This window comes from Procambarus clarkii, chromosome 4 (assembly GCF_040958095.1).
Source record: "Procambarus clarkii isolate CNS0578487 chromosome 4, FALCON_Pclarkii_2.0, whole genome shotgun sequence".
NCBI lineage: Eukaryota > Metazoa > Arthropoda > Malacostraca > Decapoda > Cambaridae > Procambarus > Procambarus clarkii.
In genome coordinates, this window is record NC_091153.1 from 48,960,711 (window position 1) to 48,976,500 (window position 15,790).

Consider the following 15,790-nt stretch of genomic DNA (forward strand, 5'->3'; position numbering starts at 1 on the left):
AGATGACACGGCATCAATCGCAAGTTGAAACCGCCGTTGAAGGAGAGGTGAATCATCACCTCGACAGTAAAGAGTAAGATCATCAACATAAAGAGTGGAGAAGATGCCAGAAAAGAGGGAGAAAAGAAGACCATTGAGGGCAACCAGAAAAAGAGTAGTGATGAGTATAGTACCTTGGGGCACACCTTCGTACTGCCGAAAAGAGGTAGAGAGAGTGGCACCAAGCCTGAATTAGAATGGAACGACGAGAGAGAAAGCTTTTGAAGGAAGAGAGGGACATTACCACGAAGGCTAAAAGAACGAAGTTGGGACAGAATATGGTATCTCCAAGCCGTGTAATAAGACTTTTCCAGGTCAAAAAGGACAGCAACAACGGTGGTCTTCGTAGCAAAAGCAGTTCGAATATAGACTTCCAAGTTCACCAGAACATCAGTTGTGCTGCATCATTTGCGAAAATCAAATTGAGAAGGAGAGAGGTGGTGATGGTGTTCCAAGAACCACATCAGACGGACATTTACCATACGCTCAAAGAGTTTGCAGACACAACTCGTGAGGGCAATAGAGCAGAAGTCCGCAAGGGAAGTACCGAGAGATCCTGGTTTTCGAATAGGGAGTACAACGATATCGAGCCATTCCTCAGGGATGATGACGACTCCCAGACTTAGTTATACAGACTCGGTAAAGACTGAGACATGCACGGAGGGAGATGGCGAAGCACCTCACAATGAACGTCATCCGAGCCCGCTGCCGTAGATCAGCAGAGGGCCAGGGCAGACTGAAGTTGAGAAAGAGAGAAAGGATCGTTATAGGGAAGACGGAGATGAGTGTGGAAATCTAAGGGATGAGATTCAAGAACAGGCTTTCGAAGAAGGAAGGATTGAGGAAGATGAGAACCAGAGCTAACAGTAGAAAAGTGGGAACCCAGTTTGGTCGTGACCTGCACTGGGTCCGCCACAAGATTGCCATGGAGGTGGATAACCGGCGAGACATTAAAACGAACTGACCGGCAATCTTCCATATTTTCTTCCAGATCTGCGGCAAAGGAGTATCGAACGTAATGGTGGAAACGTAAGATTTCCAACTCTGACGTTTAGCGGTACGGATGATCCTACTGGCCACCTCACTAGCCTCCTGAAACAAAACAAAAGAATCAGCCGTCTGCCGGCATCAGTGTTTCTTCCAGGCTGCACGCTTACAGCGGACAGCCCGAGCACAGTCCGCATTCCAACAGGGAATGCACTTCCGCGTGCCTCGGGAGGTAGAGCGAGGAATAGAGCGGAGGGCAGCGTCGATGACAGTGTCATGAAAAAGGAGGAGGGCGCGAGGAAGAGGTAGAGAGGAGAGGTCAGAGAGAGAGCACGGAGGGTGAATAAGTTGCAGTCAGCCTTGGCAAACTGCAACCTAAGGAAGGAGAGGGAAGGGTGGAAAAAGAAAAAGGAAACGAGGATGGGGAAATGATCACTATTATAGAGGTCATCAAGAACCTGCCACGTGAAATCTAAGTAAAGGGACGACGAGCAGAGAGAACGATCAAGACAGGAAAGGGTGCGAGTCCGAGAGTCCACATGAGTGGGCCCACCAGAATTCAGAAGAGATAGAGAAGAAGCGAGGACGAACGGTTCGAGAAGGCGGCCTCGGGTGTTTGTCAGAACATCACCCCAGAGGAAATGTCGACAGTTGAAATCACCCAAAAGGAGTACCGGCTCTGGCAAGGAGTCCAGGAGGTGCTTAAGATCAGGAAAGGAAAGCAGGACATTTGGGGGAAGATAAATGAAACAGACTGTATACCATTTACCCACAAAAACACGGGCAGCAGAACAATGGATAGGTGACGAAAGAAGTAGGGGGACGAAAAGAATATCAGAACGAATTAAGAGAGCACTAGAGTTATGGGCCTCAGCAAAAGCTGGGGGGGGGGGGGGGGAGAAAGAAAGGAATAACCAGGAAAGTGACCAGGACGAGCACCAAGCATTGGTTCCTGGAGACAAACACAAAGTGGTGTAAACTGTGTAATTAGAAGTTGGAGATCATGGAAGTTGGCATAAAATCCACGAATATTCCACTGAAGAATAGACATTATCAAAGAGAAAGGACAGTAACAGAGAGCAATAAAGAAACAAAGGTAAGGATGAACACAGTTTATTAAAGAATCTCATGATCAGGGTCAGGATCAGGAGCAGGGTCAGCAAAATCAGGGTTAGGGGGCATGGGTAAACTTAGTAAGCATGGAGGGAAGGGAGCGGGAGGACAGACCAGAGGCAGACTGACGGGTCTGGAGGAGAAGGAGACAACTGAGAGGGGCAGTCAAGGACAGCAGGAGGAGGGGGTTAGAAATCAGGGAGTGCACCTCAGCAAGGGTAGCAACCGAGAGGGAATCGGGTGCGAAAGAAACTTTCATATCTGGGATTGGGGGACCAACCACTGAAATGGGAGGGAACGTAGTGATAAAGTCAGAGGGAGGGGGCGAGGGAGAAAGCGATGCCTTCTTACCTGCTGGAGAGGAAGAAGGAGAGGAGCCAGGCTTACGTTTCTGACTCGAAGAGACAGGCATTCCAGTAACAATGTACCGGGCGACAGACTCAATGGTCTCAGCAGGAGAAGAGGACAAGGAGCGAACAACAAGAAGATTGCTGGGAGGATGATGGACATCAGCCTGAACAGATAGGCAGCGTGGAGGGTCAAGAGACTGGGGGGAGGGTTGGGAAGAAAGAGTGGGGGGAGATGGGAAAGAAGACATAGGAGACATGGTGGACAGGGTAGGAAGGGGGAAACGCCAGATGGAGAACCGGGAGGGAGACCTTTCGGGACATGACGCAAAGGAATAGGGGAGGAGGTGGAGTGTGTATTCGGGTCTAAAGCCCGGAAACGGTTGTGAGACTGAGGAAGGAGGGAAAGACGAGGAGAGGTAGAATGCAACACGCAAGCGTTTTATACACCCGCGAAAGGGGTGAGACGATGAACTTGGCATTTCGCTTCAGGAAAAGTCAGACGATCACGGTGTTTCAAGTTGAGGACGGCTTCCTCGAGTTTGTAGTGTATACACGAGCGTGAGAAGGTAGGGTGGGTCTCACCGTAATTGAGGCAGCGAGCCTGGGGAGAAGTGCACTCAGACTTAGAATGATCATCGTCCCCACACATGGGGCATAGATACACATTACTCGTGCACTTGAGGGCACTGTGCCCAAACTTCCAACACTTATTGCAAAGTCTAGGAGAGAGAATGTACTCCTGAATGGAGCATCTGGCACCGGCAAGAATAATAGAGGGCAGAAGGGCCCAACTATCAAAGGTGATTTTTACAAGTCGAAGGAGCTAACGGCGGGTCGAGAAAACGTGTCCACCTGGAGGACAGAATGGCCTTGGGCTTCGAGGATATGTTTAATATCCTCAAGGCAGTCTTTGAGGTCCCTAACACCAGTTGCAACATGGTGTGGGAGGAGAACAGTACCAACACTGGCATTTAACTGAGCGTTTTTGGAGACCCGAACAAGGGTCTCCCCAATGCAGGACAAAGCGACTAAGTGAGTAGCTGCATCCTGAGAAAGACAGCGACGACACCCGTACCGTAACTGGTAGGGGTTAAAAGTAACAGAGGCATCTACTGAATCAACAAGGTGTTTATGGAGGGAGAAATCGTCTGAGGAGTAGAATCCAGATGGTTGAGATCAAAGTATTTAGCCCATGTAGCGGGACCAAACAAGGCGTTGTAAATATTAGTATGGGAAGGGATCGTGCGAGTGTAGCTGTGGTGGGGACGACGTTGAGAACCGCCAGAGTGAGAGGGAATAAAAGGCGAAGTAGTCACAATGAGAGACGGAGCTGTGCCAGGGGACAAGGTGGTCACCACTGGGGGCTGGGAACTCGACCCTACCTCAGAGGAGGGAGGGGAGCTGAGGGGGAGTAGTCAAGAGGGTCTAAGGAAGAGCAAGGTCGGGATCCAATGCAGCGGGGGCTACAGAGCCTGGTCTTCCAACACAGTTCGAGTCGGGGACTTTGTCTGCCACCCACCCCACAAGCCTGAGAAGGTACAAGGGAAACATTATCTGACATAAAAAGAGGAAAGACTTTCATTCACGAATGTGCGCTCAAACCCACCATGGAGCCACAATTAGAGGCAGGACACCCAACAAGAGACATGTTGCCGATCATGTCGGGGCCCTTGAGGGGTGTGTCGTGAGTATACGCCCCACAAACGCCACCTTAAGAACTGTCAGTCCGTCGAGATCGGGTTCAGTGACGAAAAGAGGATTGACAATAAAAGGGTCCCCTCGTTCGAGACGTTGGGTACTACAGCTCTACGGGTGCAAGAGTATGCCTCCCCAAACACCCGAGCGTCAAAATAAAAGAAGGCCAAAAGAAGAATCAAAACAGGCAAAAGGTCGGCAGGGAATGACAATGAGAAAGGAGAAGTGGGGAGAAAAAAGAAACAGAAGGAAAAGGAAAAGTTGTCCAGCACAATTAGAGAAGACAGCAGCAGGAGCACAAGGCTACAAAAGGACAGAGGACCGTCCCAAATAACATCACACTCCCGCAGCCGCCCACCATGCCCCCTCACGGCAGCAACGAGCTGGACAGGGAGGGGGCGCCCCAAGTTGAGTAATGAAATAGGACACGGATTCACCGTGGATTTAACTGCGGGGAAACATCACGCGGGAACACAAGGGCTCGGATATGATGGGTATGTGATGATAGGTAAGCATGAGGATACTTATACACACACCATTATTTTATCTTGAGATTATTTCGGGGCTTAACGACCCTGCGGCCCGGTCCTTGACCAGGCTTCGTTTGTGTTACATGTTCAAGTTCAAGTATGTTTATTGAGATAAGCAATAAATACATCTCAAAGGGATAAAGTAGCTTAGGCTATTTCTACCCCCCCTTTGTGCTACACACCCCCAGGAAGCAGCCCGAAGCAGCTGTCTAACTACCAGGCTCTGCCCATTTGTTTTCGCCTCCACCGGGGGATCGACCCCGGAACCTCAGGACTGCGAATCCGAAGCGCTGTGCACTCAGCTGTCAGGCACTATGTACCATTCCGACCAAGTCAGCACCCAGCAAGACAGCCACCCGATACCACCCAGCTAACCACCTACTGAATACACATTAGTATGTGAACAAATCCAAAAGGGCCGTGACGAGGATTCGAACCTACGTCCGAGAACATCCCTGACGCCGCCTTTATCGACTGAGCTACGACATTGTAAAAAGAATTGAAACCAGAAGTTCTACTGAACTTATTTGGATCCTGCAGTCACATTAGTATGTACTGTAGGTGCTGCCCTGACCGGCACTTGAGTGGTACCAGTCTGGCTCGACCGGGCCAAGCCTGGCTCGACCGGGCCAAGCCGCGGTCGAGCCCACATCCTGCTGATATTATTGGACATGCATGACACACAGCCCACCTGCACCCCGAGCAGATGACACCGTCCCTCACCACCCCCAGGAACACCGGGTGTCAGCACCTCTCCACAATTCCCAGAGTACATGGTCTCAGGTACATATGTGCGTACTCACATGTGCTCGCGAATGTGCACCTCACTTGAACCACCTGAGTTGAGTTGTATTAATTAAGCAAAATTATTAGAGCATACGTAACCTCCTATACAAAACTTAAATTCCTAGAGTATACATAACTTCCTAGATTCCCAGAGTATACATAACTTCCTAAATTCCCAGAGTATACATAACTTCATAAATTCCCAGCATATACAAAACTTCCTAAATTATCAGAGTATACATAACCAAAATTCCCAGAGTATATATAAGTGACCCACGTACAAGAGACAGTTACATGTATTAACGCATAATACATAGTCGACTGCGTTCTCTGAGCACTTTTCCCCCCTTGTGAGAACACCAACAACCGTATAAAGTGCCAGGACCCATACACAAAGCTGTTTACCAGTTGATTGATAGTTGAGAGGCGGGACCAAAGAGCCAAAGTTCAACCCCCACAAGCACAACTAGGCGAGTACAACTAGGTAAGTAAAGGCAGATCAATAAGGCAGATTAATAAGGAAGATCAATAAGGAAGATCAATAAAGCAGATCAATAAGGAAGATCAATAAGACAGATTAATAAGGCAGATCAATAAGGCAGATCAATAAGGCAGATCAATAAGGCAGATCAACAAGGAAGAACAATAAAGCAGATCAATAAGGAAGATCAATAAGGCAGATCAATGAGGAAGATCAATAAAGCAGGTCAATAAGGCAGATTAATAAAGCAGATCAACAAGGAAGAACAATAAAGCAGATCAATAAGGAAGATCAATAAGGCAGATCAATGAGGAAGATCAATAAGGCAGGTCAATAAGGCAGATTAATAAAGCAGATCAATTAGGCAGATCAATAAGAAGATTAGTAAAACAAATCAATAAGGTAGATCAGTAAGGCAAGTCAATAAAACAGGTCAGTAAGGAAGATCAATATGGCAGATTAATAAGGCAGATCAATAAGGCAGATCAATGAGGCAGATCAATAAGACAGATCAATACGGAATCCATCAATACAATGGAAACCTGGAGAAGGTGACCTACTAACCACACGGGGGAGAAAAAGACAAGGTGGAAAAATGGGCAAAGAACAAGACATTGGGAAGAGATTAAAAAAAACAGAAACCATGTAGTAATAAATATGAGAGCCAAAACACAAGCAGATGACACGCAATACCTGCGTCCCGGACAAGCAAAACTGCGTCCAGGACCAGTAAAACTGCGTCCCGGACAAGCAAAACTGCGTCCAGGACCAGTAAAACTGCGTCCCGGACAAGCAAAACTGCGTCCCGGACAAGCAAAACTGCGTCCCGGACAAGCAAAACTGCATCCCGGACAAGCAAAACTGCGTCCAGGACCAGTAAAACTGCGTCCCGGACAAGCAAAACTGCGTCCAGGGCAAGCAAAACTGCGTCCAGGACCAGTAAAACTGCGTCCCGGACAAGCAAAACTGCGTCCCGGACAAGCAAAACTGCCTCCCGGACAAGCAAAACTGCGTCCCGGACAAGCAAAACTGCGTCCAGGGCAAGCAAAACTGCGTTCCGGACAAGCAAAACTGCGTCTCGGACAAGCAAAACTGCGTCTCGGACAAGCAAATCTGAGTACATGAAAAGACACGTCATTTTTCCCCACCATTCGCCACCCAAGGCCACTATTCCCCCTCGCCCTCCCTCCCTACCAGGAGGAAGGTCACGTGTACGTCCGAGGCCAATCACGTCAAAAGGTGACGAATACAACAACAAACACACTGGTGGCAGCCCCGACACCGCCGTCTTCTGCTGCTGCTTCCGGATACCTGAATACACGGGGACGGGAGAGGGATGAGAGAGGGAGGGAGGAACAGAGAGGGAGGGAGGGCTTTGGGAGGGAGGAAGGGAGGGAGGAAGGGAGGGAGAGAGGAGGAGGAGGGAGAGAGAAAGAGAAGTTCAGAACAAAGGATGTGCTACTTATCTGGAAAAAAGGAGGGAGGGAGAGAAAAGCCGAGGTGTTATGGGAGTGGGAAAGGAGGGGAGGAAAGGAAGGAGAGATGAGAGTGAGAGAAGGAGAAAATAGGAAAGACCCAGATAGGAATTTAAAAAAGAGGTAAATAGAGCAAGAGAGAGAGAGAGATAAAGCAAGAGCCAAAGTACAAGAAGAGAACAACAAGAGCTTCCCACGCCCCAAGACAACGTCCCCAAGATGTTCATTGTACTCCTGCAAGTACAACAACCCTCGACCTGTTAACGAGGTCATCCCTCAATGTATAATACCCATTCGAATATGTCTTCCACGGCGCTTTCAACCATCAGCAATAATCTGTCCAAGTCTTGATACATCTTAAAGTATTATGCCCTTAATGACCACGAGTCGTCCAGAACAGTATACACAATGATCCCTTTAATGAATAGGGATCTTAATCAATGCTTAAGATAGTGTTATAGTTACGTCTGTATGCAAATTATAAGATTAAAGGAAAAACGGAAACTATCATAATTATTTTGATGAACGACTGATGTCTTCGTGGATTATAAGGCCTCGTGCCTTGTTCTTTTCTTGTACAGCCGTTAGTGTTGGGGGTGTATAGTGTATTGTACATCAGGGGATATATATAGGCAAGAGGGCAGGTTGGACACACAGTGCAGGCTAACAAGGCCGGCAGGCAAGGCACGGGGTACGACAAGGCAGACAGGCTCAGTAAGGCACGGGGGCACGGCAAGGCTGACAGGCTCAGCAAGGCAGGGGGCACGACAAAGCAGGCAGGCAGGCAGGTCGACCGAACACAAAAACACAGCAGCAGCACATTAAATTCTTTAATGTACAAACACAAGAGCACACAAATTTCCTAAGTGTGTACTAAATAAATTATTAATTTGCGCCTGTACCTCCCCAGTGGTGGGCGACCTTCACTACACGTCAAGCCGGGGTCGGAGCGCTGTCACGCAGACCTCTCAGGAGCAAGCCATTCACATTAACAACAACAAACAATATTAAATTCTTTGGCCAGAATCTCAAACAATAATATTAAAATATTGTGGAAATATTAGCTAGCAATGGTGGTTATAAAGTCAGTTTAACATGAATAAATTTCACGATTTTATTTAAGCGTAGACAGTTTTCCTTTATTGTGATATTGGAATTTGCGTTCCCTATGCAAGAGGACACTGAATACGGTTTAATAATTAATACACCATACTTTTTTGATGACCAAACCACACATCAGACAATGGAGAAACGACAACGTTTCGGTCCGCCCTGGACCATTATCAGGTCGATTACATGACTTGATTCAGGACAGACCAAATTGTCATCGTTTCTCCATTGTCTGATGTGTAGTTTGGTCATTATATCTTCAGCCACGGTATTGTGACTCGTCATCTGCACCATATTTGTCTCTTCGAGTAAACTAGTACTGTGTGCGGTGAGTCTAGTCTACCGGGTACTTAATAGTGACTACGTGGAGTGAGCTCTACCTCTTTATGCTCCGCCTACTATCTCTTAGTTCAAGTACGTTTATTGAGACAATAAAATACACCTCAAAAGGATACAGTAGCTTAGGATATTTCTACGCTACTACTCCCTGTTCCCGTTGCGTTAAACTTTCACTATTCTAATGTTCAAAACTTTTTTCGAACCTGTCTTTAAATTGTGAATGTGGGTGGCTTCCACAACTTCTCTTAAGTTCATTCCTCTTATTGACAACTCGTATATAGAGTACGAGCATTTCCTTACATTTTCTCGACTCATTTGCGGTCATGGCTACCGGGGTGTGGCTATGTAGAGGTGTTGTCATGGGTACCTGGGTGTGACTATGGAGAGGTGTTGTCATGGGTACCGGGGTGTGGCTATGTAGAGGTGTTGTCATGGTTACTGGGGTGTGGCTATGTAGAGGTGTTGTCATGGGTACCGGGGTGTGGCTATGTAGAGGTGTTGTCATGGGTACCGGGGTGAGGCTATGTAGAGGTGTTGTCATGGGTACCCGAGTGTGGCTATGTAGAGGTGTTGTCATGGGTACCCGAGTGTGGCTATGTAGAGGTGTTGTCATGGGTACCAGAGTGTGTGTATGGCAGATGGAGTGGCCAAGGGTACTAGGGTGTGGCAGCGGCATGGTGTGGCAACAGGCGATACTCACCGTCCCAAGACTGATTCCCAACAGCTTTTTGGAAATGTTTGTCTCCCATCAAAACCAAAACTTTTGCCTCAATCCTCTCCATACGATCACGAAACAAATGCAACAAGTAAAAAGCATCATTTACGCGCCGTTAGGGCTGGACTGAAGCCAGGTGGCAATAATGTATAGCTGGAGGAATGACCAATTTAGACGAGGCGTCGTCGTGGCAGTCTCCAGCCGTGAAGATTGATTCATAATCGATAAGGGCCTCAACTTGACGAGAGTGCTGATGGCCTACACCGCCGCTATTGCCTGGTGCTAGTCTCCTTCCTCTAACCTCTCTCACGCTCTCTCTCTCACCCCCTTCCAAATCTCTTTTGCTTTATCCCAATCCCCTGGCTCTCCTTCAGTATCTCTCTTTCCCCTCCTTCCGGAACTTTTCCTCTGGCGCCTCCATAATGCACTGTCGTAGTGTCCCCAGTCTCTTATCGTGTGGCTGGGGACACATGTTAGCACTATCACCGGACACTGTCACGGCGCCTCCGTCTTCATATTGTAGCACTCTCATGGTGCCTCAGCCTCTGGCACCGTCGAGGCCCTGCTATGTTTTCTTCCCCCAAACTTAAGCTTTTCATCAGGGAGTTAGGCGAGTTAGTTTCATTTAAAGCTGTTTACACACATTGAAATACGTCTCGGCTACGTTTTGGTCTTATTCGTTTGGGCCCATAAAATTGCCGCCTTCTTCAGGAACATAACTTTCCTAGTGAATATATATATGTATATATATATATGTATATATATATATATATATATATATATATATATATATATATATATATATATATATATATATATATATATATATTATTAAATATGACCGAAAAAGTAAGATTAATAATTCTAACACGAATTTTCTCAATCTTTCGTACATTACGCTTCACTGTTGGAGGTAAATCAAAAATCACTTCTCCAAAATTCATTTTTATTTCTAGTCTAACGCGACACGGGCGCGTTTCGTAAAACTTATTACATTTTCAAAGACTTCACAAATACACAACTGATTAGAACTTACGTCTCTCTGATATTATATCTACATTTGAGTGAGGTGGAAAGGGTGATGTGGCATTAACACAAGACAGAACAGGATATTAATAGGGTATTAAAAGTATCAACACAAGACAGAACAGAAACAATGGGTATTGAATAGAAGTGTTTGTAGAAAGCCTATTGGTCCATATTTCTTGATGCTTCTATATTGGAGCGGAGTCTTGAGGTGGGTAGAATATAGTTGTGCAATAATTGGCTGTTGATTGCTGGTGTTGACTTCTTGATGTGTAGTGCCTCGCAAACGTTAAGCCGCCTGCTATCGCTGTATCTATCGATGATTTCTGTGTTGTTTACTAGGATTTCTCTGGCGATGGTTTGGTTATGGGAAGAGATTATATGTTCCTTAATGGAGCCCAGTTGCTTATGCATCGTTAAACGCCTAGAAAGAGATGTTGTTGTCTTGCCTATATACTGGGTTTTTTGGAGCTTACAGTCCCCAAGTGGGCATTTGAAGGCATAGACGACGTTAGTCTCTTTTAAAGCGTTCTGTTTTGTGTCTGGAGAGTTTCTCATGAGTAGGCTGGCCGTTTTTCTGGTTTTATAGTAAATCGTCAGTTGTATCCTCTGATTTTTGTCTGTAGGGATAACGTTTCTATTAACAATATCTTTCAGGACCCTTTCCTCCGTTTTATGAGCTGTGGAAAAGAAGTTCCTGTAAAATAGTCTAATAGGGGGTATAGGTGTTGTGTTAGTTGTCTCTTCAGAGGTTGCATGGCTTTTCACTTTCCTTCTTATGATGTCTTCGATGAAACCATTGGAGAAGCCAATGGTTTCAGAGAAGAGAAACTAACAACACCTATACCCCCTATTAGACTATTTTACAGGAACTTCTTTTCCACAGCTCATAAAACGGAGGAAAGGGTCCTGAAAGATATTGTTAATAGAAACGTTATCCCTACAGACAAAAATCAGAGGATACAACTGACAATTTACTATAAAACCAGAAAAACGGCCAGCCTACTCATGAGAAACTCTCCAGACACAAAACAGAACGCTTTAAAAGAGACTAACGTCGTCTATGCCTTCAAATGCCCACTTGGGGACTGTAAGCTCCAAAAAACCCAGTATATAGGCAAGACAATAACATCTCTTTCTAGGCGTTTAACGATGCATAAGCAACAGGGCTCCATTAAGGAACATATAATCTCTTCCCATAACCAAACCATCGCCAGAGAAATCCTAGTAAACAACACAGAAATCATCGATAGATACAGCGATAGCAGGCGGCTTGACGTTTGCGAGGCACTACACATCAAGAAGTCAACACCAGCAATCAACAGCCAATTATTGCACAACTATATTCTACCCACCTCAAGACTCCGCTCCAATATAGAAGCATCAAGAAATATGGACCAATAGGCTTTCTACAAACACTTCTATTCAATACCCATTGTTTCTGTTCTGTCTTGTGTTGATACTTTTAATACCCTATTAATATCCTGTTCTGTCTTGTGTTAATGCCACATCACCCTTTCCACCTCACTCAAATGTAGATATAATATCAGAGAGACGTAAGTTCTAATCAGTTGTGTATTTGTGAAGTCTTTGAAAATGTAATAAGTTTTACGAAACGCGCCCGTGTCGCGTCAGACTAGAAATAAAAATGAATTTTGGAGAAGTGATTTTTGATTTACCTCCAACAGTGAAGCGTAATGTACGAAAGATTGAGAAAATTCGTGTTAGAATTATTAATCTTACTTTTTCGGTCATATTTAATAATATATGTCTACAGGAAAGACTGCTACCAAAATATACTAATATATATATATATATATATATATATATATATATATATATATATATATATATGTATATATATATATATGTATGTCGTACCTAGTAGCCAGAACGCACATCTCAGCCTACTATGCAAGGCTCAATTTGCCTAATAAGCCAAGTTTTCATGAATTTATTGTTTTTCGACTACCTAACTAACCTAACCTAACTTTTTCGGCTACCTAACCGAACCTAACCTACAGAGATAGGTTAGGTTAGGTTAGGTAGGGTTGGTTAGGTTCGGTCATATATCAACGTTAATTTTAACTTCAATAAAAAAAAAATTACCTCATACACAATGAAATGCGTAGCTTTATCATTTCATAAGAAAAAAAATAGAGAAAATATAATAATTCAAGAAAACTTGGCTTATTAGGCAAATCGGGCCTTGCATAGTAGGTCCAGAAGTGCATTCTGGCTACTAGGTACGACTTATATATATATATATATATATATATATATATATATATATGTATATTTCTCTCCAAACGATTTCTCCAAACCCGTTATTGACAGTTTGAATTATATGATTGTAAATGCCTTTTCGCTCAAGTGTTAGCTTAGGAATATTTGATTGCACATACGACAACAGATCACTCATTTTATAAATTTGTTCACGGCGCAATTTTACATCGAACGAAGCAGCAGGAGATCGATTCGGTAATGTCATTTCCAATTGATTTAGAACTTTGCGATTTCTAAGCAAAAATCTTCAATCATTATCAACGCCTCGTTATAGATTTCTGCTGTGAAATCCATGTTCATACATAAATTTTCTTCGTATTCAACGGATAATATCATCAGCCATGTGCGATTTATATTTCTCCCATAAGTCTGTTGGAGATGAAGGAGATCCGGTGGTCAGTATGATTGCAAACAATACACGAATTTGATTTGGTTGTGACGTGTTGGACGCGTCATTAATGCATACATCCCAGTGTCGGTCGTTCTCCAATAAATTCCCAGCTTGACATGCACTACGGAAAGTGGCATGTGTTATGCCGTTGACAAATCTCAATGGCGGGAAAGACGTTGGACCGCGCACATTTACCACCAGCATGCGAAGAAAGAAGCATTCATCTTGATTGGGATGCACGGTGTATAGTCTGCCTATATTAGTTTATTTGAATATGCCAGGTTGTCCGTCGACTCGTTCTCCTCGTTTGCGTCGTTCAAATGATTTTCTACTGGCATTCCATGTGCAATACGTAGGCACTTCCGAATACAGCAGTGTTTTCGCAAACGCGTCATTTTGACATAATGTGAAGAAAGCAGTTAACGTTGTAGCCAGTGGAGTCATAGCTGTTTGTTGTATATTTGCAGCAGTGAAATAAACGTGTTGTTCATTTTCTTGTTTTCAAAACAAAACAAAAAATACTAACGAAATATTTCAATTCAAATGCAGATCAATCGACACAGCTCAATTTCACCACCAATTACACTGAAAAATAAGAAAAAGTTTCAAAAACGAAATGAAAAACAATGAGAAAAGAAAAATAAGCTATACCCACGAAATGAGCGGTATGGTAAACAACACACTGGAATTCCAGCACTAAGTCAAGCAAGGAAATTAAATCAAAATGAAAATAAATCAAAGTCTATGAAAATTCCATTTATCAATACATTGGAAACATTGAAATGGAATCATAACATATTTTGAACATCGGTTGTTGTTCTTACATGCAACAGATGGCGCTTTAAAAAAAAACGCATGTTTTTACCTGTCACAGGAGTGGCATCTAAATAGTAGGTATAAAACCATGCATGTATTCGAATGGAACGTTGTGTCAGAATTTCAAAGCAATCGGTGAAGAATTTTCAGAGCTTATAGCGTGTGTTGCTCTTACGTCCTACAGATTGCACTGTTTTTCAAGGAACGCATGTTTTTTTCCTGTCAGAGGTGAAGCATGTATATAGTAGGCAAATAGAAACACTCGCTTATTCCAATGGAATGTTGTCTCAAAATTTCAAAACAATCGGTAAAGAGGTTTTGAAGATTTCCCTCACACCCGAAAAAAACACAGCTTTAAAAACAAATCATGTTTTTTCCCGTCACAGACGTGATATCTATATAGTATGTATATATAAACCCGCTCGGATGTGAAGGGAACGTTGTGTGAGAATTTCAAGGCAATCGGTGGAGAACTTTCGGAGATTAGCGATTTTGAACAAACGAACATTTTCATTTTTATTTATATATTATTTATTTATATATTATTGCTGAAATTTCGATTCCCTCCTTGAAGTTGAGTACTTTGAAGGATCAGGTAAATGAGCTGGAGGACGGAGTGTTGAATCAGTTTGTCTCTTGACATAACAGAGTGAGAGTGAGGTGAGAGAGTGAGTTTTCAGTCGCATATAGTCCTGGGGACCATTTAGGCTTGTTCGCATTTGTGTTCCTCACGTGTGTCCCAAAGAATGAGGTTATATGATAAAATGCTATGCCCAAGATTACCATCCGAGTGCCGGCGGGGAAGTGGTTCATATAGCTTCGGCTATCACTTTCTTATGTCCAGGCGTGATGGTCAAGCGGATTAAGGCGTCCTGTAGATACCAGTTGCGTTGCTCCTGGGAGTATGGGTTCGAGTCACTTCTGGGGTGTGAGTTTTCAGTCATATATATATATATATATATATATATATATATATATATAGATAGACATATGTCGTACCTAGTAGCCAGAACGCACTTCTGAGCCTACTATGCAAGGCCCGATTTGCCTAATAAGCCAAATTTACCTGAATTAATATATTTTCTCTAATTTTTTTCTCATGAAATGATAAAGCTACCCATTTCATTATGTATGAGGTCAATTTTTTGTTATTGGAATTAATATTAACGTAGATATATGACCGAACCTAACCAACCCTACCTAACCTAACCTAACCTATCTCTATAGGTTAGGTTCGGTTAGGTAGCCGAAAAAGTTAGGTTAGGTAGGTTAGGTAGTCGAAAAACAATTATTTCATGAAAACTTGGTTTATTAGGCAAATCGGGCCTTGCATAGTATGCTGAGAAGTGCGTTCTGGCTACTAGGTACGACATTTTTATATATATATATATATATATATATATATATATATATATATATATATATATATATATATATATATATATATATATATATATATATATATATATATAATATATATATAGTCACGGTAAAATCTCTAGGAAGAGATTCGGCTTGCTCCATTAACACCTATTCTACTCATTACCACGTCTATATATTCAAGTACTGCAGCAACAACTACTACTTCCAGACGTCTAGACACTATACCAGTCTCCTCCCCATACACCACTGCCCGTCACCCCTTCTTCTC

The 15,790-nt window shown here is 43.8% G+C and overlaps 1 protein-coding gene across 1 annotated transcript in view; it reads right to left on the minus strand.

Annotated features, from left to right (window-relative positions):
- Positions 1 to 3,914: 3,914 nt before the first annotated feature.
- The window catches only part of LOC138371600 (uncharacterized), a 47,536-nt gene continuing 35,660 nt past the window's right edge, over positions 3,915 to 15,790 (minus strand). Inside the window, exon 6 of the mRNA XM_069336513.1 lies at positions 3,915 to 4,043. Within this exon, the coding sequence (XP_069192614.1) occupies positions 3,915 to 4,043 (129 nt within the window). The remainder of the gene's footprint in view (positions 4,044 to 15,790) is intronic.